At 40.4% G+C, this 21,564-nt stretch overlaps 3 protein-coding genes across 26 annotated transcripts in view; 2 read left to right on the plus strand and 1 right to left on the minus strand.

Moving 5' to 3' along the window:
- Positions 1-1,291: 1,291 nt before the first annotated feature.
- Positions 1,292-3,902, plus strand: crebzf (CREB/ATF bZIP transcription factor). Of its 2 annotated transcripts, XM_058411118.1 has the most exons (4): positions 1,292-1,450; positions 2,015-2,830; positions 2,999-3,071; positions 3,492-3,902. In XM_058411118.1, exons 2-3 carry the CDS (start codon positions 2,064-2,066, stop codon positions 3,054-3,056), a joined length of 825 nt encoding a protein of 274 aa, XP_058267101.1. In that variant the 5' UTR covers positions 1,292-1,450; positions 2,015-2,063; the 3' UTR covers positions 3,057-3,071; positions 3,492-3,902. The 2 variants fall into 2 exon arrangements, with proteins under 2 accessions (XP_058267101.1, XP_058267102.1); XM_058411119.1 differs by lacking the exons at positions 2,999-3,071; positions 3,492-3,902 and having other exon boundaries at positions 2,015-2,569; positions 2,670-2,808.
- A 2,225-nt stretch (positions 3,903-6,127) lies between these two features.
- On the minus strand, positions 6,128-9,507 carry tmem126a (transmembrane protein 126A). The gene is made up of 5 exons (XM_058411122.1): positions 9,362-9,507; positions 9,033-9,142; positions 8,740-8,933; positions 8,542-8,656; positions 6,128-7,447 (listed from the first exon to the last, which is right to left on the minus strand). The coding sequence occupies exons 2-5, from the start codon at positions 9,128-9,130 to the stop codon at positions 7,249-7,251; spliced, it is 606 nt and encodes a 201-aa protein (XP_058267105.1). The 5' UTR covers positions 9,131-9,142; positions 9,362-9,507; the 3' UTR covers positions 6,128-7,248.
- Positions 9,508-9,648: 141 nt separating this feature from the next.
- The window catches only part of dlg2 (discs, large homolog 2 (Drosophila)), a 228,577-nt gene continuing 216,661 nt past the window's right edge, over positions 9,649-21,564 (plus strand). For all 23 annotated transcript variants that reach the window (XM_058411078.1, XM_058411085.1, XM_058411081.1 and 20 more), the window contains exons 1-2: positions 9,649-10,980; positions 12,941-13,072. In XM_058411078.1, coding sequence (XP_058267061.1) covers positions 10,962-10,980; positions 12,941-13,072 — 151 coding nt within the window. In that variant the 5' untranslated portion in view covers positions 9,649-10,961. The remainder of the gene's footprint in view (positions 10,981-12,940; positions 13,073-21,564) is intronic.

Below are 21,564 nucleotides of genomic sequence, written 5' to 3' on the forward strand. Positions count from 1 at the left end.
ACATTAATAATAACATGAACATAAAGATATTGGACTAAGATAGCTGTGCAATGGGGACAAATTTGCTGATGTGGTTTAACTACACTATGACATGATGACTGAGATGTCATCATGGCACCTGTTAGTGGGTGGGATATATTAGGCAGCAAGTCAACATTTTGTCCTCAAAGTTGATGTGTTAGAAGCAGAAAAAATGGACAAGCGTAAGGATTTGAGCGAGTTTGATGAAGGACCAAATTGTGATGGCTAGACCACTGGATCAGAGCATCTCCAAAACTGCAGCTCTTGTGGGGTGTTCCTGGTCTGCAGTGGTCAGTATCTATCAAAAGTGGTTCAAGGAAGGAACAGTGGTGAACTGGCGACGGGGTCATGGACGGCAAAGGCTCATCGATACACGTGGGGAGTGAAGGCTGACCCGTGTGATCCGATCCAACAGACGAGCTACTGTTGCTCAAATTGTTGAAGTTAATACTAGTTCTGATAGAAAGGTGTCAGAATACACAGTGCATGGCAGTTTGCTGTGTATGGGGCTGCATTGCTGCAGACCATTCATCCTGATGCTGACATGCTGACCGCTGAAAGCACACCTTCAGGGATCTAGTGGAGTCCATGCCTCGACGGATCAGGGCTGTTTTGACAGCAAAAGGGGGACCGTCACAATATTAGGAAGGTGGTCATAATGTTATGCCTGTTCGGTGTATCTTCTTTTCCATACGGTATATGATACCAACAGACAGCCAAAAAGGTCAGCATTTTATACACATCTGTGGGGCATAATGACACATTTTAATTTTCTCAGTTATATATATATATAATGTATAAAACAAACCCCTCTGCGGTAAAGGGTGTAACAGGATAATGCTAGCGCTTTAGCGTTTATGATGCACAAAGGAGAAAACAACGCCATCTTCTGGAGAACCGACAACACTAAAATACAATAATAATGAAATCACGTGAATTCCCTGGAGCCACTTTTCAAAGTAAACAAACACAAACGAAGATCTAAGGCTAAAAATATATCGAGATGACATTAATTTCTGAACCGTGTTAAGTTTTAATGTTAACTGCTACGAAACCCGTCTCGTGACATCCATACTTAATTAAATCACGAACGGGAACGGAGGGGGAAAAAGAACAATTTCATGGGTCAACATAATAATCAACGTTTTGTTATCATACAGAATATTAATATCTAAAAAAAATGTAAATGTGAAATATTTAAATTTAAGTAAAATATTTTCAACTGACTAACTATCGCTGGTCTCGCGATACTTCCTGTCGCGCCATTTTAGGTCCGTGCGCACACACTGCGTTGTTGCTCCGTCGTGGTTGTGGAGCGCCGGCACGTCGACGTTTTCGTTATTTCATTCGTTATTTCTTTTGCAAACGGCGCGGTGAGAATTCCCTTCTTTATCCCACGATTTAAAGACGCCGTGAAATACCGTCGAGGGTGAGTGAACTGTAATATATAAAGTCTTTAGACGAGTCTCGGTTAAAAAACGCTGCATCACGCCGTAATAATGGCGGCTGCACGCGGCCTACAGTAACAAAGCTAGCGTAAACAACTAGCCGACGAACCGAGGCGGCTAGTTTTATCCCCTTCCGCGTAATTAAATATAACCTCGATTGGTTCTACTGTTTATATCGTCCTTTATCTTATCTATATTAGTAATGTGGAAATGTATAGGTAAGTTAATAAAGCCGACTAGTTTGGCGGTTGTGAGAACGAAGTAGCTAGCAATAAGCTATTAGCAAAATTCAGTCTTAACTCTCTTAAATATTTGGAAAGTGGAGTGATTGGTATTTCGTGTGTTATTTCTAACATTTAGTCGTTTGAGGCTTCTAAAGCCACCTGGAAGTCGTTATAACTAGTTAATAAAGCGTTGTTAATACTACAGTAGCTTTGATCTAGTTGCCTTAAAAATACTAGTCCGTTCTACAAACCACAGCGCATTTAGTATATAAACATGAACAGTAACTAAATATGTTGTTTGTTTTTGCCTTTTGTTTTTAGAAAGTAATCTTGCAGAGGGCCCCATAATTCACCAGATCAGGAATCCCCAATGGTAACCAGAAAAAGAGGAAGACTTGTGAGTAAAGGCGTGGACGCCATGTGCTCAAGTCCTTCTGAGGAATGTGACCGTGCCTTAAACATCGAATCCGAACGTGTGAGCAAGCACTCATCACCAGAAAGCGATTCGAATGACTGGGGGCTAGACGAGCTCCTGACATCTGATTTCAGCTGGGCTTTAGACGACGACGTGCTTTCTCCTTTCCGAGACATTGATGTGGATGATCTAGGTCTAAATGCAGAAGACAAGACGGATCAGGAGTCCGACTTGAGCGTATCCCACAGCAGAGGTTCGACTCGGAGACGGAAGCTGCAAAACCTTTCTGGGTGTAACATTAATAAGAATGCCCTGGCAGCCAGGTTGAACCGGTTGAAGAAGAAAGAGTATTTGAACGGCTTAGAGCAGCGTGTTGGAGCCCTGACTTCTGAAAACCGGCTTCTCAAGCAGGAAAACGGCAGCCTGAGCAAAAGAGTGGAAGAACTCGAAAATGAGACTAGGTACTTAAGAGCTGTGTTGGCCAATGAGAGCATGTTGGCGCAGCTGTTGTCTCGATTGAGCGGTGTGAACGGCATGAAATTCTCTACGTCGCTTTTCCAGGAACCCAGCGAGAACGACCACGATTATGCCATGCCGAGGAAGAGAGTGAAGGTGGAGGACAAGGATACGGCAGGCGGTGTCTGTCTGCATGTGGACAAAGACCACGTCTCTGTGGAATTCTGCACCAAATGTGCAGAGAGTGCAAGCGCCTCACTTAAAATGTAGGGTCAAGTATTTTGCGTTTTCCTGAGACTGAACTAATGTAATGAGCAGCGTGTCGGACATCACGGCATTAGTTTGTCAAATGACAGATTAACTGTACAAAATAGAGACATGGCATGTATGTAGAAACTGATTTGAATACAAGTTACTGCTAAACTTGTTGACAGTTTTCTTCTAGGTGCTTGGTCTGCCATGTGGGGTGACCGGAGCTCAGAGCATCCATGACTACCAGAACCTATGGTAAGGATCAAGATGTTGAAGACTGCACAGAAATGAGTTTCTCCTGAGATGTGCTGCAGTGTTCTGTCAGTTCACGGCACAGTATCAACTTGTAAATAAGCTTTGCTGTAATTGAAGCTAACTGAAGATTTGTTTAATTCAACACATTGGACCATGCTTATGATGCATGCAGTAGTTGGCTCTTGTTGATATTATAGTGGGTTAATTTGTACTTGTAAATTGTTTTTGAAATGATGTAAATAGGTGATGTTTCACAAAGGGCATTTTTTGGTATAAAGACAGAAGTGTAATTGGCCTAGCCGAAGAGCTACTTAAACAATTCTGACCGTTCTTTTTGTTCAAGTGGAGCCCTTTGTGAAACGTCACTACTTTCCTGAAGAACATTTTTCATGGAGCCCCTTATTTTTTTTTATGCTAAAGTGGATTTGCTGTGGGGGAAAAGCTGAAGAAACGGGACCAGCAGCTTGCTACATGGCCTGGTAAAATTAAAAAAGGTAGTACAAGAAGCAGTGTAAGTTAAGTTTTTACTGGTACTCCATCATGTTGCATTTTGTTTGATATATATTAAAAAAATGCACTTTTCTAGTATCAGTGTAGCAGGGGTTAAAGCTCCTGATCTTTTGTGCCTGCCAGCAAACCATTGCAGCAGAGTATATGTTTAACAACACTTTGGCTTCATCTTCACAAACAGAAAATATGGACGATTTGTTTTGGGAATGTGTGACTGTATTTTGTTAAGAAGTGCGTTGTATATAAGTCAGTGTGTTTGAAATCCAGAGATTGTTTAGCATTTTGAATCAATATCTGCAAATAAATCCTATTTTTTGTCAACACTTGTGTAATGTACATTGCTTTGTCATTTTGAACTATAATTAACCATTCTCCTCTTCTCTCTTTTAAACAGCAGTTTCTTCATTCTCCTCAAGTGTTATCCTCCCTCTTTCCTATGTGGATAATGAGTGGTAATAAGTGGTATTCTTGAAACATAAGGGGGTGTAAACCATAAACCTTTTCCATGAAAACATACTGTCTGCCCTTCGTATGCTGTGGGGTTGGGGGACCTTGCTTACAAAGAACTTGTGATGGTCCAGACATAGGAAGGTGCTTTCATACTGATTTAATTTGGTTGCAAAATTGTTTTTTAATTTGGTTTGGAGTAGCGTTTAGTTATCAAAAAAATGACTGAGCGTTGTCTAAGGCTGAAAACTCAATTAATTAGGTTTAAATGTAGTTATTGAAAGATGTAGAATTAAGACACCTCATCAGGAGGCTGGTGATGTACACTCTGTTGCCAAAAGTTTTGGGACATCTGCCTTTACATACACATGAATGTGATATGGAGTTGGTCCAGCCTTTCACATCTATAACAGCTTCAACTCTTCAGGGAAGGCTTTCCACAAGGTTTAGGAGTGTGTTTATAGGAATATTTGACCATTCCTCTAGAAGTGCATTTGGACGAGAAGGTCTCCTTTGTCTCAGAAGGCCTCTGTTGTCTCAGTCTCCGCTGTAATTCATCCCCAAGAGTTCCTTTCACTGGAACAAAGGGGCCAAGCCTAACCCCTGGGGGAGGGGGGAAAAAAAACACTGGAGGGATGTCCCAAAACCTTTGTCAATATAGTGTATAATAAATGATAAACCATGAGAATCAGTAATTATATAAATAACTAAAACTATATATTTATAATTAAAACATGTTGTGTATCACACAGCATTTTGCCTCCTTTTGTTTGCTAGGTCATATAAAGCCTAATAACAATGTCTGTTGGGTTAGAGCTCTGTGCCTTGGATCCTTTTGTTTCTCATGAGTCACTTTGGCAGCTTGTGTCTATAAAAATGTTAAATGCAACCAAAAATATGCATCATGACTTCCTGCAGTGTGCTCTAATCGGAGTTTAATGGCTTTCTCACTGCATTTCTATGGTTTGCTTGAAGCCAGGCTTCTTTGTTTAGATGCTCAGCCCAGTAATTTTGCTCTGCATACAAGTGTGATTCACCTGACGCACCAAAGGGGAACTGGATATTAGATTAGATTAAACCTACAGAAGTGCTGTATGCACTAAATGTTCACTTTTGTACTGTGGCAGTGGTTCCCTCTTTCTCTCGTTAGAACAAAACGGTGTTAAAGCTGCAGTTTAGTATTTGTTGTTGCCTTTTTTTGGAGGTGCATAAGTAATGCTACATTCACACACCAATTTTATCACTGCTGTTTGTTGTACTCTGAAGTTTCCAGTAGGTGTGCCTGCTACTGGTTGTTGTAGAAATAAACTAAATCGCCAAAAGTTTTGGGAAACCTGCCTTTACATGCACATGAATGTAATATGGAGTTGGCCGCCTGTTGCAGCTATAACAGCTTCAACTCTTCTGGGAAGGCTTTCCATAAGGTTTAGGAGAGTGTTTATTGGAATTTTTGACCATTCCTCTAGAAGTGCATTTGTGAGGTCAGGCACTGATGTTGGATGATAAGGTCTGGCTCACAGTCTCCTCTCCAATTCATCTTAAAGGTGTTCTATGGGGTTGGGGTCAGGACTCTGTGCAGGCCAGTCAAGTTCCTCCACACTGGACCTTGCTTTGTGCACTGGTGTGCAGTCATGTTGGATCAGGAAGGGGTCATCCCCAAACTGTTCCCACAAAGTTGGGAGCATGAAATTGTCCAATGTGTCTTGGTATGAAGCTGAAGCATTAAAAATTACTTTCACTGGAACTAAGGGGCCGAGCCCAACCCCTGAATTCAATGATTTGGAGGGGTGTCCCAAAACTTTTGGCCATGTAGTGCATCCTTGCAGGTGGTGCAATTAGCATATTCCCACTTAATTTTCCAACAAGTTGCTCCAGTTTGTGGGAAATTAAACTTTGTCATGTTGATAGACATAGCCATGTCTCTTTCATGTTGCAGGAAGTTGCCAGCTTCCTCATCGAAAATGAATGGTTTCTGGTTGCTTGGTTGATGTGTGAGAATATAGCATAATGGAGAGAATTTTCAAATGGGTTTAGAAGTTCCTAATGAAGCTTAATGAAATTTGTTTGAAGTGCCTATGTATATACCATCAGTGATATAATTTCATTAGAAGTCTTCCAGAAAGTTTAATATACTTTGTACATATAAAACAAACACATCCAACAAAGTTCCCTATAGCGTTATAAATTGCATGATTGGATGCTTTCTCCTTGTACCCTCAGTAAATCGGAGTGTGGAGATGCACAGAACGAACATGTTGCCATTAGCTTGCCTTATGATTCCTCCACCCAAAAAATATATATCCATTTTGATGATGGGTTCATATGTTGCACTAACATGTGTCAGTGCTGGAATGCTTGAAATGTGAAAAAAACAAACAAAACCCTTGTGTCCATTTCTCTTACAATGACCAATTTGCACACTCAAATTTTAAGCCTTGATGGGATAATGATTACTGTTTTACTATTTTATTCATTATTCAGTGAACAGAGATATGGGATTGTCTTTGCTCTGAAGGAAACACAGGAAATTTTTTAGATTTGTCCAAAATATCAGACGTTAGAAAGCTGCCTACTTAAAAAAATGAAGTAGGTGCCATGATGAGGAGATCATCAGTCTTATTCACCTGTCAGTGCTCGTAATGTTATGCCTGATCGGTGTATATAGTTATCTCAGTGTTTTTGTATATTTAGGGAAATAGGTTTACCAGAAAAATATCAAACTATATTTTTGATAGAGTTAATAATCATAAACCACAAGGCACAGATATTAATAAACTTGTCAATTTATCATTAAAAAAATATTTTATTTGGTCTGGCTTACATAGAAATTGGAAAATTGGCTAATGAATTTAGATTTTTTTTTGTTTTTAAATAATACACTTTCAAAAACAGCAAGAGGTTACAGAAGTTCATAAAACGTTTTCAAATCTTGTCCTGCGTCTTTTGATCTATACATGAGATTCTAAAGCTTCCACCATGAGCCATCTGCATTATTAATAACTGGTCTGCAATCACAGCTATTCTTGGACTTGCTGTTAATTAGGCTCGTCTATTAATGGGGGAAATGATGAGATTGGACTTTCAACTCGGTGCATTAGGCTTTAGTAGCTTGTATCAACGGCAGAAAAATCCAACAATAAACAACACGATAGTTTATGGTCTGTTTTCTAGATACAGTAAAGAAAAACAGCAGCACATAAATTGTGAATAAGATATTGGCTTAGTCATGCAGGTCCTCACGCTCTGATTCTGACAGTTTAAGCATCTTCACGTAGATCTCAAAGTTCTTGGAGCCTAAATATGTACCAAACAGTGTCTGTAGTAATAGGACACCATACATTTTCCTCACAATGGGCTTGCTCAGTGTCATCCAGAAGCGGACTATGTTCCCCTTCTCTGGCATTGGAGCACTGCTGTACCTGCATGGGAAATAAGGATGTATTGTATATGAAATAGGTCCAAACATTTATGAACACATTTTCGTTCAGTGTTGCAGTAGAATTGGGAACCTATCCTAGAAGCACTGGGTAAAAGGTGAACATACACGTTCACACAGTTTGACATAGTTTAGCTAGTCCATTTACTGGAATGAACAATGGATGTAAACCTGCGTAGTCCCTGGGAGAAATGGTCAGACGCTCCACACAAGCTCACACCTGAATTGGGGACCGTTGCGCTATGAGGTGGCAATGATACTCATAGCAACACCATTCCACCCAGTAACATGCAAAGAGAATTCACTATGTAAAATCACTCTCAAATAAGAGTTCCCACTTGTTGCTGGATATTACCATTACTATACACCAACCAGGCATAACATTATGACCACGTGTCTAATATGGTGTTGGTCCTCCCTTTGCTGCCCAAACAGGCCTGACCCATCATGCGCTGTGTATTCTGACACCTTTCTATCAGGACCAGCATTAACCTCTTCAGCAATTTGAGCAACAGTAGCCATGACCCTGTCACCGGTTCACCACTGTTCCTTCCTTGGACCACTTTTGATAGATACTGACCACTGCAGACCGGGAACACCCCACAAGAGCTGCAGTTTTGGAGATGCTCTGATCCAGTGGTCTAGCCGTCACAATTTGGCCCTTCGTCAAACTCGCTCAAATCCTTACGCTTGTCCATTTTTCCTGCTTCTAACACATCAACTTTGAGGACAAAATGTACACTTCACCTGTTATAATGTTATGCCTGATCGGTTCATATATATATATATATATATATATATATATATATATATTTTTTTTTAACTTTAAAATAACTGAAGGTGCATAATTAAAATTTGAGGACCAATATTATGAGACCTACACTACTAAAAATGAATACACTAACTAGCATGTTTCTGGAAAGCAGGAGGAAACCGCGACTCAACAGACTCAACAGATGTTTGTGTGAGGACTGATGAAAGCACTGAAAGGCTGCAATAGAGACGTCTGACAGCCAGAGGTTCACTAGAACAGTCTGGACAGACGTGTCTACCACATGAATAAAAAAATAAACGCACCTTGCTGCAAGCCCAGCGTTGACGGGCAGTGCCAACAAAATGGGGTATATTCCACCACCTACTACACCTACTAAAGCTCCTCTTAGCAGGGCACAGTTTGAGCAGTTGAGGTCACCTGGAAAAAAACAAGAAATCAGAAATAACTTATCAGCGAACAGTTTTTACTCTTCACCTCTTACCTTGATACTAAGCTCTTACCTGTTAATAAAGGGTTGCTGACAGTTGCGTTATATAATGCCACAGTTGTAAGAAAAGGAAGGACAGACATGGGAAGACCGGACGTAAATCGCCCTTGAGTGACATTGAGCGCACGGCGATACAAACTGTTTGCGATCAGACCCGCAAGTCCAGCATTGGCACCCAAATAAACCGGACCATATGTGTACAGCTTCCTGTTGAAAGACGGCTGATTCAGATTTATGCAAAACATGTAACTGGACAACGATCCAAGAGGTCAGGGCAGCTATGGAGAAGCAGTTCAGGCTCCCTACCTGTCAAAGTCTGGTAGCTTTTCAAATCTCTTGGACAGCATTTCCATGATCATGGCTCTGGACATTGGCTGCCCTTGACTGGTGTCTTTCATGGACATTTTTCCCAGTTTCTACACAACATGATGAAAAAGACATGAGGCTGGGTAGATCGATGCACACACACACACACACACACACACACACACAAATCATATAGTACTAGCTAATGAGCAGTTAATTATTTAATTAATGGCGTTTATTTACCTTACGTATTTTTTACATGAGAGTTCGCTCAAACGTTATCAACAATGCCCTTGAATGAGCGCATGCCTCGTTTTATTATCACTTACCTTGCTTGCACTTAGTTAGTTATAATAGACAGTTGTGATAATAACATTCCTTTTCTTATTTATTCCGCTTCTTTAAACCGCATAGGGCGCCGCCATAACTAACCACATGTTACCGTGAACTCTCACACTGAGACTCGGGAATGACACGATTGGTGGATTTTTACGCAAGCGGGTAAAAACGTGGCACTCGATTGGCTATTAGGAGTGTCAATCACGGCTGGAGCGTACTGAACCAGCCCCCGGTTGCTAAGGCGAAATCGGTGATGCTGCTGCTGCTGAAATTGCTGCACTCGCCGTAGAGAGTCTACAATCCCAGCCTGACAGAGACGAAGCCAAAGAGAGACGGGACAAATGTAAAGTAACTCTTCATCACACGAATGAAGATAAGAGGATGTTGTAAAGGTTTGGGACTTTGATGGGTCTAGGTTTTTAGTGTGCTAGCTTTAAACTTGCAGGTGTCTCCCGACAGGCGTCGCACCGACATGCTGCTGTTTGCTCGCTGAAATTAGCCCGATCCCACTGACTAGCAGGATGCTTCAATAATCCAACCATCCGGATGTTGTTTATTTGCATACACGCCATCATGTGTGCAGCTAGATATGTTATTTTGCACTTTAGGTGATTGACATTAGCTTCCTCTGTCTGAAGATCATTATGAGTGAATTGTCCGTTTGGAGGATCTGCAGAGGCTGCGAGGAAAGTCCACTCTGACACTGACACTTCTGCAAAATGTCCTGGCTCCTCGATTTGTTTTGTTTTGCGAAATGTTTTAATAAGCCATAACTTCTGACAGCTCTGGTGTTTGTCTCAGGACAAGTTGCCCTAACTTGGCACAAAAGCTCAGCTGAATGGAACAAGCCATTTAAATGAGTTTACATAACAGCTGGTTGGAAATAAGAGTGTCTGAGTTTACGACTTTCCATTCAAGTTCTCCATGAAACTTGTGCAGACGACTGACACAGGACTGCACTCGATGTCCTGCAATTGCTCAGAGTGTACACAGCGTTAACCCATCCACCCAGCACTGACCAGCACCACTGCGCCTTTAATATTTCCTCGAGCCGTGATTGGGTCTCACTTCAAAATCTCCTCTTATCAACTTGTGACCCAGGAGGCTTCCCTTGTCTGGACACTTAGAGCTAAAAGGAAACGCCTTATGGATGCAGTGATCAAAGCCTGGCGAAGAATAAAGGTCCTGCATCAAAGCAACTTTGATGATCTTGCCCAAATGGTGGAGAAAAGATGGACCGCTCTCTTGTAAAGTAAAATGCTTCACTCCAAATCTCTCGTAGTTGGATACTCCTGCATGTCGGTGTACAAATTCATGGCAGTCAAAGCGGACACACACGGGGTCACTCTGTGCTGATGGGGCTTAAGTTCTGTTTTGCGTGATGTGATGACGACTGTCTCAGTCTATTGGATTTCAAAAGTGCAAGCTGAGCTAAATGCCATCTACCGTGGCTGCACGACTGCAGCTGCGAAACTGGCCAATAACTCAGTACTTTAAAGCTTTCCAACTGGCCCAAGACTTCCGAAGCCATCAAACCGATGAAGGGGAAACATCTGTGTGGCAGTCTCACCTGGATATAAAGAAGAAAGCATGCCTTTAAGGAAAAGAGGTGAGCTCACAAAACAAGATCACATTAATGTCTAGTAATCAGTCCCATTGTAAGCATATACTTTTTCATATACTTTTTCATTTATGTGATTATTTAAACTTGCATTAAGATGTAATATTTGTCAAAGTGTAATTATAGAGTATAGTGTACATGCACGATGCAGCCAAGGGACTATAAATAGACTCCAGAATGGACTTCGAGTGTCATAAGCTTCATGTCTCATATATCACAACGGTTTAATAGCCTATGCCAAGGGGAAGTAAAGTTTTTACAAAGCTTTTCTGCCAGACTAAAAGACATTAGAAACCATAAGTGCCATCCAGCGTGCGAGCGAAGGGAATTGGATTTGCAGGGTAATAATGACTTCTTCTAAAATGTCCAATAACCTTTACTCTCAGAGTCCAGGCTTCATACCAGTTCAGTTCAGTACTTTACTACGAAAAGTACGTTCAAACAACTCTGAATGTCAGGATACACAAAGCCATTAAAAACATCATGTTACGATAAGTTAATCTTCACTATCGGCTCTCTCAAACTTTATCAAAGTCGAATTTATTTATTAACGGTTTTTATTTTTTGCTAATTATTACATTTCATTTGCCGGATATAGTATGTTCTACCAAGTATTCAGTAACTGTAGTAAAGATATTAAAGGTATCTAGTGTCTGGCATCTATCTTGAGAAAACAGATGAAAAGCCTGGATGTGCTACAGGTCCTGAGAGATTAAAAGAAGTAGCTGATACAGTGAAACAAGTGTCACATGACGGAGTTGTAATGTAAGTTGCTCAGTAATAACTGTACGAAAGGTGTAGGCAGGGCAAAAAATGCACAGATTAAATATAGAATACAAAAAACTTGGTGGTGGAGGAAAATAATCAGTGACAGGATGTTGTGATGCAAAGCGGATTCTTTTCAGCATGTCCTGAATGTTTTTAATTTATTAGTGCACTGTACTGTACAACCCACTGTGTGTGTGTGTGTGAGAGAGAGAGAGAAGGAGGACTCAAGAAGCTTCTTGCTTCCTTTTTATTTTTTATTTGTTTCCTTTCTTTTCCCTCTAAAACCAGTCAACGCTCCACTCGCGGCTTCTTACGGTCACATTCAAGTCGACACAAGTGTGTCGTGTGTCTTGGGTCGGCTCAGTCCACTCTGCTTTTCTCCATACCTGGCCTGAAAGGACATACAAAGCACATGAGTAAAATCACACACAGGTGGTGTTACCTGTGCCAGCTCAACCTGCCTCTTCTCCATCTCCAGCCCGATGCTCGACCACACCTCTTTCACCACACACACACGCACACACACACACACACACACACACACAATTTCACTCGTCGTATATTTTTGTCAAAAAGAAAAAAAAAGCAGGGACTGAGGAACTTGACAACATCAGTTCAATTCAATTTATCTGTATAGCGCCTTTTACAATGGACATCGTCTCAAAGCAGCTTTACAGAAGTAGAGAAACAGAGATGGAAAAAGATTTTAAATATAGTTTAAATAAAAGTTACCATTTTCATCCCTATTTTAACCCTAATGAGCGACGGTGGTGAGGAAAAACTCCCTGTGATGATCTGAGGAAGAAACCTTGAGAGGAACCAGGCTCAGAAAGGAACCTCATCCTCATTTGGACAGTAAATAATGTAAATGTAAATAATGTCCTTTCTACAACAGCCATCAACTTCACCACATCAGCATTTACGTTACGTGTTTGTTAAATAACAGTCTGTTTGTAATTAGGATTAGATTACGTGGGTCATCTGCTGTAAAAAAAATTTTTTTAGAAGCGAATGACGCAGTAAGTGATAACGTATTAGAACTTCTGACCAATCAGATTCATGAATTCATCAGCTCCTTGGTATAAAGATGGATGTTAAGGAATAATAATCGTCATGTGGAATGACAACAATAATCCCTTGTGATCTCGGTGACAATGATGCTGTGCGGCTGTTTTGGCAGATACGGCCCGAGCGTTAGGGCTGCTGGAGGATTACTGTTCCAAACTGAAGAAGCCAGAGGAGCAGCAGCTAAAAGCTGCCATTCTGCGAGTGATGGGTATCTTCAGAAGCAGCCTCTTTCAGGCGCTCATAGGTGAGTAAAGGAACACACACACACACACACATGCAGACATACTGAAACAGGAAACCTGGTGCCAGGGTCATATGTAATTTGCTGTATTATCCCGTAAAGTTTCTCACATTGATTTTGGTGTGCAGTTTCTGCATTGCCGGTTCCCGTAACTAAGAACGTCTCTTGCGCAGGCTCTTAAACGTGTTTATAACTGCTGATGTCATGTTAGCTCCAGGCACAGCTCGTTCATCCTTTCTGCAGATTTGGTTCTTTCCTCTGAAATAAAGTTATTTTTAGTCTTGCTGATCTGGCAGGAGATGTATTGCAGGGCCTCTTGTCTTTTTCACGTGTGCCTCATAATCTTTCTTCGATTTCTAAAGCGTCAGTCTCAGTCAGGGGCGCTTTTTGTCGTTTGTTGTTGTTAGAGTTGTTGATTAGTTCGTTCTTCTTTCAAGGTCATTTGTCGTGTACATTTGGGAGAAATCATAATAAACTACATTATTTTATACCAAAAGCAAGGTTTTTTGATTTTATATCATTGATAGTGGTGGTTGATAGTTTGTGAACCCACTTCTATAATTTTTAGAATATAATTTAAGATAAGACAGAACTTAATTAATTAACTTAATTAACTTAATTAATTAATTTATTAATTCTTCTGTTTCAGATAACAAGAATAATAAATATCAATAATAAATAAATGAAAACATATATATAGAAGTGTATTGAAAAATATCAATGTTAAATAATATAAATATAAATACATAATATATATTATATAAAAGATAAATGAAATATTAAAAAAAAGCTTTTCTCATCTGGTGTGACCCCCGAAAATGTGTAGAAATGTATAGAAATTCCAGTCTTTATGGTTTAGACACAGACCCGTGATTTTTTCCGTGCTATATGGATATATAATAAAAAATGGAAGATTTTTCTTCATGGTACACATCCTTTGAGAGGATATTATTATTTTCATTTTTACTTACATCATGTAGAGCTGAACATGGAGTTATTTGACCATCAGTACTCTAGAGTTCATACTGGAATTACACCTTTCTGACCCTGCAGTATTAATATCAGAGTTTTGCTGACGTTGTTCTCGTAACTGAGCTGATGCAGAACATCGGGGGCTCAGTGGTTGTCATGTCATTTTAAACTAATAAAAGCATCGTAAGAGATAGAGTAGTTGTTTAATATGGTTTCTAATAAAGCACTAAATTCGCTTTCAGAATATCTTTACCCTGATGTTGAGTTACACCGATCAGGCATAACATTATGACCACCCGCCTAATATTTTGTCGATCCCCCTTTTGCTGCCAAAAACAGCGCTGACCCGTCGAGGCATGGACTCCATTAGATCCCTGAAGGTGTGCTGTGGTATCTGGCACCAAGATGATAGCAGCAGATCCTCCATGGGCCCCACCTCGCAACTTACAGGACTTAAAGGATACTTTTGATAGATACTGACCACTGCAGACCGGACTTGCTGCTTGCTCATCAGTCTTATTCACTTCACCTGGCACTGCTCACAATGTTATACCTGATCGGTGTACATGAATCTAAATAGTTTTATCACTGGACACATGTCCATGTCCTGCTGGTCAACTAGCAAACCAATCTGGCCATTCTCTCATATCGACAAACTGTTTCCACTCGTAAAACTGCCATTCGCTAAGTTTATTTCCCAAGTCATTCTGTGTAAATTCTAGAGATAGAGATATTGAAATGTAGCCCAATTTCTGCTAATTAAAGTATTATTAAAGCTGTATTACATGTTGGAGAAATAATTTCAATTCTGCACCAATGTAGCAGTTGCAAATCCACAACTACAGTACGAACATTATTATATTTTTATTGCAAATTCTGCCTCACTATTTTTTTCATATGATTGTCATTTATGCGACACAGAGAACATAGAAAATATACTATGAGATATTGCTTACATTCAATCCAAGAATATTTCCATCCTGTTTGTATTTAGGTTATTAAGCATGACCGCTTCATGTCTTTAGCAGGTTGCATCTTTAAATTGGTTTTCGAACACTCAAGACCTGTCTGTCTGTGAGCCCTTGCTTATTGATAATCAATAAAGCACCATTAAACCATAACGGGTGAGTAGTGCTTCCTGAAATAGCAATAATCATCTTACGAGGCATTAGAGTGTGTGTAATCTGGTCAGCACTTGCAGACTGAAGGTTCGTAATGACTAGTGAAGCTGTAGTACTCCAGCACGGTGCTTTTAAAATGGAAAAAGGGTTTGAAGTTGAAATCCACTTCTCTACTGAGGGAACTAGAGAGGTTTTCTTTTGTTTCTATAGTTTTTATTATTATTATTATTTTTATTATTATTATTTCTTCTTTTCTTTTTTCTTTTTCTTTTTTCACAAATACCCCAATCAGCCATAACATAAAAACCACCTGTCTAATATTGTGTAGGTTCCCCTTGTGCCACTAAAATGGCTCTGAGCGGTCGAGGTGTGGATCTCAAAGGGCGGGCCTTTGCAGCTATAACAGCTTCAGCTCTTCTGGGAAGGCTTTCCACAAGGTTTAGGAGTGTGTTTATGGGAATTTTTTGACCATTCCTCTAGAAGCGCATTTGTGAGGTCAGGCACTGATGTTGGACGAGAAGGTCTGACTCACAGTCTCCACTCTAATTCATCCCGAAGGTGTTCTATGGGGTTGAGGTCAGGACTCTGTGCAAGTTCCTCCACACCAAACTCACTCAAGTTTTTTTTGTGGGATTGGACCTGATAGGCTGGCCTTGTGAGCTTTGTTTCACTGATGACTTTATTACAAGTTCACCAGTTCTCCTTCCTTGGAACACATTTGGTAGGTCACTTCTACACACCCACATGGCCTGCTGCTATGGAGACGTTACCCATTTTTCCTTTTCTTTACTTTGAGACTTTACTTGCTGCCTAATATATCCTACCCCTCTCTATTTGCCATTGTAACAAGATAATCAATGTTATTCACTTCACCTTTGAGTGGTTTTAATGTTATGGCTAATCGATGTACTATAAAACACATTTAGCTGCATGAAATGTATAAAATGTTCTATAAAAGTAAAAATCAGTATCATGTTCTTATTATAAAGAGATCATGGCCCCTTTGTCCATCATCATAGCTGGCTTTCTTTTTAAGACTCATTTGCTAAGTATCCATTATCATGCCTATTCATCTGGATCAGTTTGACACTTTGCCCGTTCGGGAACCCGACTGCAGTCTGCCAATTTTGTTGCACGGAGATCTTTAATGGACTCCATTTGTCACTGTCAGATGAACAAGGTTGGATGCTGCTCCCTGTAATAGTTCGGCTATGACTTTGCGCTCATGTTTCAACAGAGCCACCGTCCCACAAGGAGCCTTTTTTGTTCTCTGCTGCTAAGTAATAATTAAATAATTTCTCTCCTGGGACGGCTTTCCCTGACAGGAGGGAGGGAGGGAGGGAGGGAGGGAGAGAGAGAGAGAGAGAGAGAGAGAGAGAGAGAGAAAAGGGAGCTCTCTGATCCACCAACAATCTAACATCAACCACAAAACACTACGAAACTATGTGGGTTTCTAGAATTTCAGGAAAGCCCATAGTACTCCACTTTAGGAGAATGCCATTTTTTTGTCATGTGATTTCAAAAACCTATTTTTAATGAACACACAGAACAGATGAAAATTATATCTTCCTTTAAGCCTTTTGGTTTCTCTAGCTATATCATTTATGGGGGTCATGGTCACGAATTATGTAGATAGATGACCCTGGCCACCCATGACCCTGTCACCGGTTCACCACTGTTCCTTCCTTGGACCACTTTTGATAGATACTGACCACTGCAGACTGGTCCCCACAAGCGCTGCAGTTTTGGAGATGCTCTGATCCAGTGGTCTAGCCATCACAATTTGGCCCTTCATCAAACTCGCTCAAATCCTTACGCTTGTCCATTTTCCCTGCTTCTAACATCAACTTTGAGGACAGAATGTTGACTTGCTGCCTAATATATCCCACCCACTAACAGGTGCCATGATGAGGAGATACTCAGTCTTATTCACTTCACCTGGCACTGGTCATAATGTTATGCTTGATCGTTTATGGATAGTTAAACTAGAATAATCTATGAATTAACAATTATGTACATTATAATTATATTATACGGAGAAGATGTAGCAGAATGTACAGACCGCGAGGTGGTGAAATGTTAGCGAAACATTAGTGTCCTAGCGGTGTGGTGTAGAGTTCAGTAGATTCATGGTTGTGGGGGAATAAACTGGGACTGAACCTTCTGGTTCTAGTGGTTCTGTATCGTTTCCTGGATAGAAGGAGGTTGAACTCCGACTTATTATGTTGTGGGAACATCATACTTAACATGTGGCCTTCAGTTTATTATTTGGCAGGATTGAGTATAAATTTCTATTTACTTTGAAAATTCCCTTAAGGTGTTGTGGGTGGTTGAGATGGCTGTGCAGTGGGTAGCATTGCTGTCTCATCGCTCCAGGGTCCTCAGTTCGAGCCTGTGCATGGGTTACTGTCCGTGTGGACTTTTTTCAATGGTCTTCTAGTGTCTGTGTGGGTTTTCTCTGGGTGCACCGGTTTCTTCCCACCTTTAAAAAACATGTTATAATGCCAGTGACATCAGTGTGCTTCTATGCTTCATTGCAAGACTGTATTAAAATGTAATATTATCGTCTCCACTCTTAGGATCCTGCAGCCACAATGGTCTCATTCAGCTTATTTCTCTGTCTCATTCATTTTAAAATACAATGGCTGGTAATTAAGCTTCATGTGGATATGAGCTAAGTTTTTCAAAGACTAAATATATAAATCTGTGACCACAGCGCATAAAATATTAGCCACCTTTCATAAACCGTGTCACCTCTGCAGTTCCATTATAACTTAATCATGCAGAACCCCAGATTTTTTGTGCTATTAAATGCCACTGTTTAAAACTAATTGTTAGAAAATCCGGTGGTATACTGAAAGCCGTGAACTGAACTCGGAATCTCTGACGTGTTGGATCAGGAGGCTGAAACTGTAGTTCAGGTTTGTGGTCTAAATTCACAGGTCAGTGGTCTTGGATCTCAGGTTTGTGGTCTAAAAGCACAGGTCAGTGGTCTTAAATGCCTAGTCAATTGTTTTAGGTCTCAGGTTTGTGGTCTAAATGCACAGGCCAGTAGTCTTAGATTCCAAGTCAGTGGTCTTGGATCTCAGGTTTGTGGTCTATTTGCACAGGTCAGTGGTCTTAGACCTCAGGTCTGTGGTCTAAATGCACAGGCCAGTAGTCTTAGATTCTAAGTCAGTGGTCTTGGATATCAGGTTTGTGGTCTATATGCACAGGTCAGTGGTCTTAGATCTCAGGTTTGTGGTCTAAATGCACAGGTCAGTGGTCTTAGATCCCAAATCAGTGGTCTTGGATATCAGGTTTGTGGTCTAAATTCACAGGTCAGTGGTCTTAGATCTCAGGTTTGTGGTCTAAATTCACAGGCCAGTAGTCTTAGATTCCAAGTCAGTGGTCTTGGATATCAGGTTTGTGGTCTATATGCACAGGTCAGTGGTCTTAGATCTCAGGTTTGTGGTCTAAATGCACAGGTCAGTGGTCTTAGATCCCAAATCAGTGGTCTTGGATATCAGGTTTGTGGTCTATATGCACAGGTCAGTGGTCTTAGATCTCAGGTTTGTGGTCTAAATGCACAGGTCAGTGGTCTTAGATGCAGAGTCAGTGGTCTTGGATCTCAGATCAGAGGTCTTAGGTCACAGACACAGTGGATTCAGATTTACTTGTGACTACATTTAGACACTCACTGAAACCGTGCTTCTGATTTATCTGTACCTGTTCTGCTTATAGGAGCTGCATGCTGACCTGCAGATATAAATGTGCTGCGATGTTTCTGCTACAAAGCCTTTGCCTCCAGAGCATTAGCACATGCAAACTGCTGACCTGCTCTGGGTCTACCATTAATTAATTCAGTCATGGTCTACTTTGTGTTCATGTGTTTACTTTGGAGAGGTAAATGTTGCCACCTTGTGGAAACGAAAGAGAATACAGTCATATAAGTTTAACTGGCTTCTGAATGTTCCCTTGCAATTAAGCAAACATTACTATGTCTAAAATGTCATGCTTTTTGAAGCGGAAATGGTCTTAATCATCTTTAGTGCCTCAGTCCTGTGTCTGTACAGCAGCAGTGTCTGTTTCTTGTGAAAAAGAATGTGTACTGTCTCACACAAAGTGAATAAACTTGTGTAGAAATGCTTTTACAGTCTAGGCTCTCTACATTTGTGCCTATTTACAAAATCATAATCTTTTATACTTTTGATACAGTACTTTGTTGCCATGAGTTTGCTGATATCTTATATATACACTATGTTGCCAAAAGCTTTGGGACATCTGCCTTTACATGCACATGAATGTAATATGGAGTTGTCCCGCCCTTTGCAGCTATAACAGCTTCAACTCTTCTGGGAAGGCTTTCCACAAGGTTTAGGAGTGTGTTTATGTTTAGGAATTTTTGACCATTCCTCTCTAGAAGCAGGTACTGATATTGGACGAAAAGGCCTGGCTCCATTCTAATTCATCCCAAAGACAAGTTCCTCCACACCAAACTCACTCATCCATGTCTTTATGGACCTTGCTTTGTGCACTGGTGTGCAGTCACGTTGGAACAGGAAGGGGTCATCCCCAAAATGTTCCCACAATGTCTGGAGCATTAAATGTCTTGGTATGAAGCTGAAGCATTAAGAGTTCCTCTCACTGGAACTAAGAGGCCGAGCCCAACCCTTGAAAAACAACACCTGAATTCAATGATTTGGGGGGGTGTCCCAAAACTTTTGCCAATGTAGTAAAACTGGTAAAACTGTATTTTTTCTCTGCCATATAGCAGGAGATCACCACCAGAGGGCATTTTATGCTATTTTATGGAACCATAGAGTGTGTTCAGTCACATGTATTTTTCTTTTTCTTGTTTAAAGCTCTTTTCCAGAGGCCTTAATATGTCCTGAACTATATTATTATGGTGAACTGGAGCTGGTGTCGTGCCATCACACAAGTGGGTTTTTTTTTTCCTTCGGTTTTTCGTCTCATCATCGGAAACACTGTGTGAACAGTCTGCCATCCTTCTGTTTTGTGATTCAGTGTTTTGGCCTTGATGAATATCAGTTCTTCCTACAGCCGAGCCCAACATGTGTACTTGCCATAGGGCTTAAAGCTAATTCTCTGCTAGTCGCCATGGGAACGTGGATATTTTCCAAATTTGGATTTGTAGTTAGAAGGCGAAATCTTCAATGTATATAATAAAAACAATAAGCTCGTTTTAGGCTCATTTTTAAAAAATCTCTTTCCATTCGTTTTTGATTCGAATGACTTGAAGCTGCTATGGTCCCTAGATCTGGTCCAAGTCTTCTCCGTAAACCATCTTACTTTCTGCCTTTATATCTATTTTGTTAATGTTGCATGTGGCTAGTGTGGGCACAAGGCAGACTGTGGTGATTTAAGGGGAATTTCTGACTTTGGTAAAAGTCAGCATATGTGCACATGTGCTCCAGCATCGCTGGCGGTTAGGATGGGTGAAACCGAACATGTTGTGTGTGTGTGTGTGTGTGTATGTATCCCCATATTTATATATATAAACTTCAGATCTCGCCCTCATGTTTTTCTTAGACAGCAAAGGTTTCCTTCTTGCACACCTCCCATAATAGTTAAAGTTGTGTAGTCTCTTTCCGATTGTAGATTCATGCACTTTGGCATAAACTGTAACAAAAGCTTGCTGTAGGTCCTGTGAAGATATTTTAGGGTTTTTGGAGACGTCTTTAAGCATCTTGTGGTCTGCTCTCAGGGTGAATTTGCTCGGATGGCCTGACCTGGCCATGTTATCAGTTGTTTTTTGAATGTTCTCCACTTGGAAATGATTTTTTGGACAATGGAACGGCTGATTACAAATTCTTCTGAGATCTTTTTATATCCCTTACCAGACTCATAAGCATCAACAATCTTCTTTCTGAAGGCCTCAGGTTATCTTTGGATCTCACCATGGTGATACCTCTCACTTCAACAATTAAGAGCAAACCAAGCTAAATGTCTGAGGTTTAAAAAAGGCAAGCCTCCTTCACAATGCTCTGGAACAATCTTCTAATCATTTGCATCTGCTGTAGGTCATTTTGTCCATTTTAAGTACAAATAAATGTGGGAGTATCTTTACTTTTTCATCACAAGAAATTGGATTTTTTAAAACTACATTTTACAGACCATTAAAAAAAAAAAAGACTTTTATTTGGTTTTAATTGTTTAGTTATATTACTGATATTGAAATGAATATCAAATGCCCATATGTTTAGCTATGTTAAAAAACAACAACACAGGCTTTCGTGGGGTGTCCGAATTTTTTCACATGATTGTGTATGTAAATATATCCTACCCTCTGAAGCCCATCTTTGTGTAGTAGAATGACATCTCATTAATATAAACCCGTTATTTGTATTAATGCTGATTATGTTCGGCTATGTTGTTATTAGAAAATGAATAATCATCTTC

Source organism: Hemibagrus wyckioides, linkage group LG16 (genome assembly GCF_019097595.1).
Source record: "Hemibagrus wyckioides isolate EC202008001 linkage group LG16, SWU_Hwy_1.0, whole genome shotgun sequence".
NCBI classification, from domain to species: domain Eukaryota; kingdom Metazoa; phylum Chordata; class Actinopteri; order Siluriformes; family Bagridae; genus Hemibagrus; species Hemibagrus wyckioides.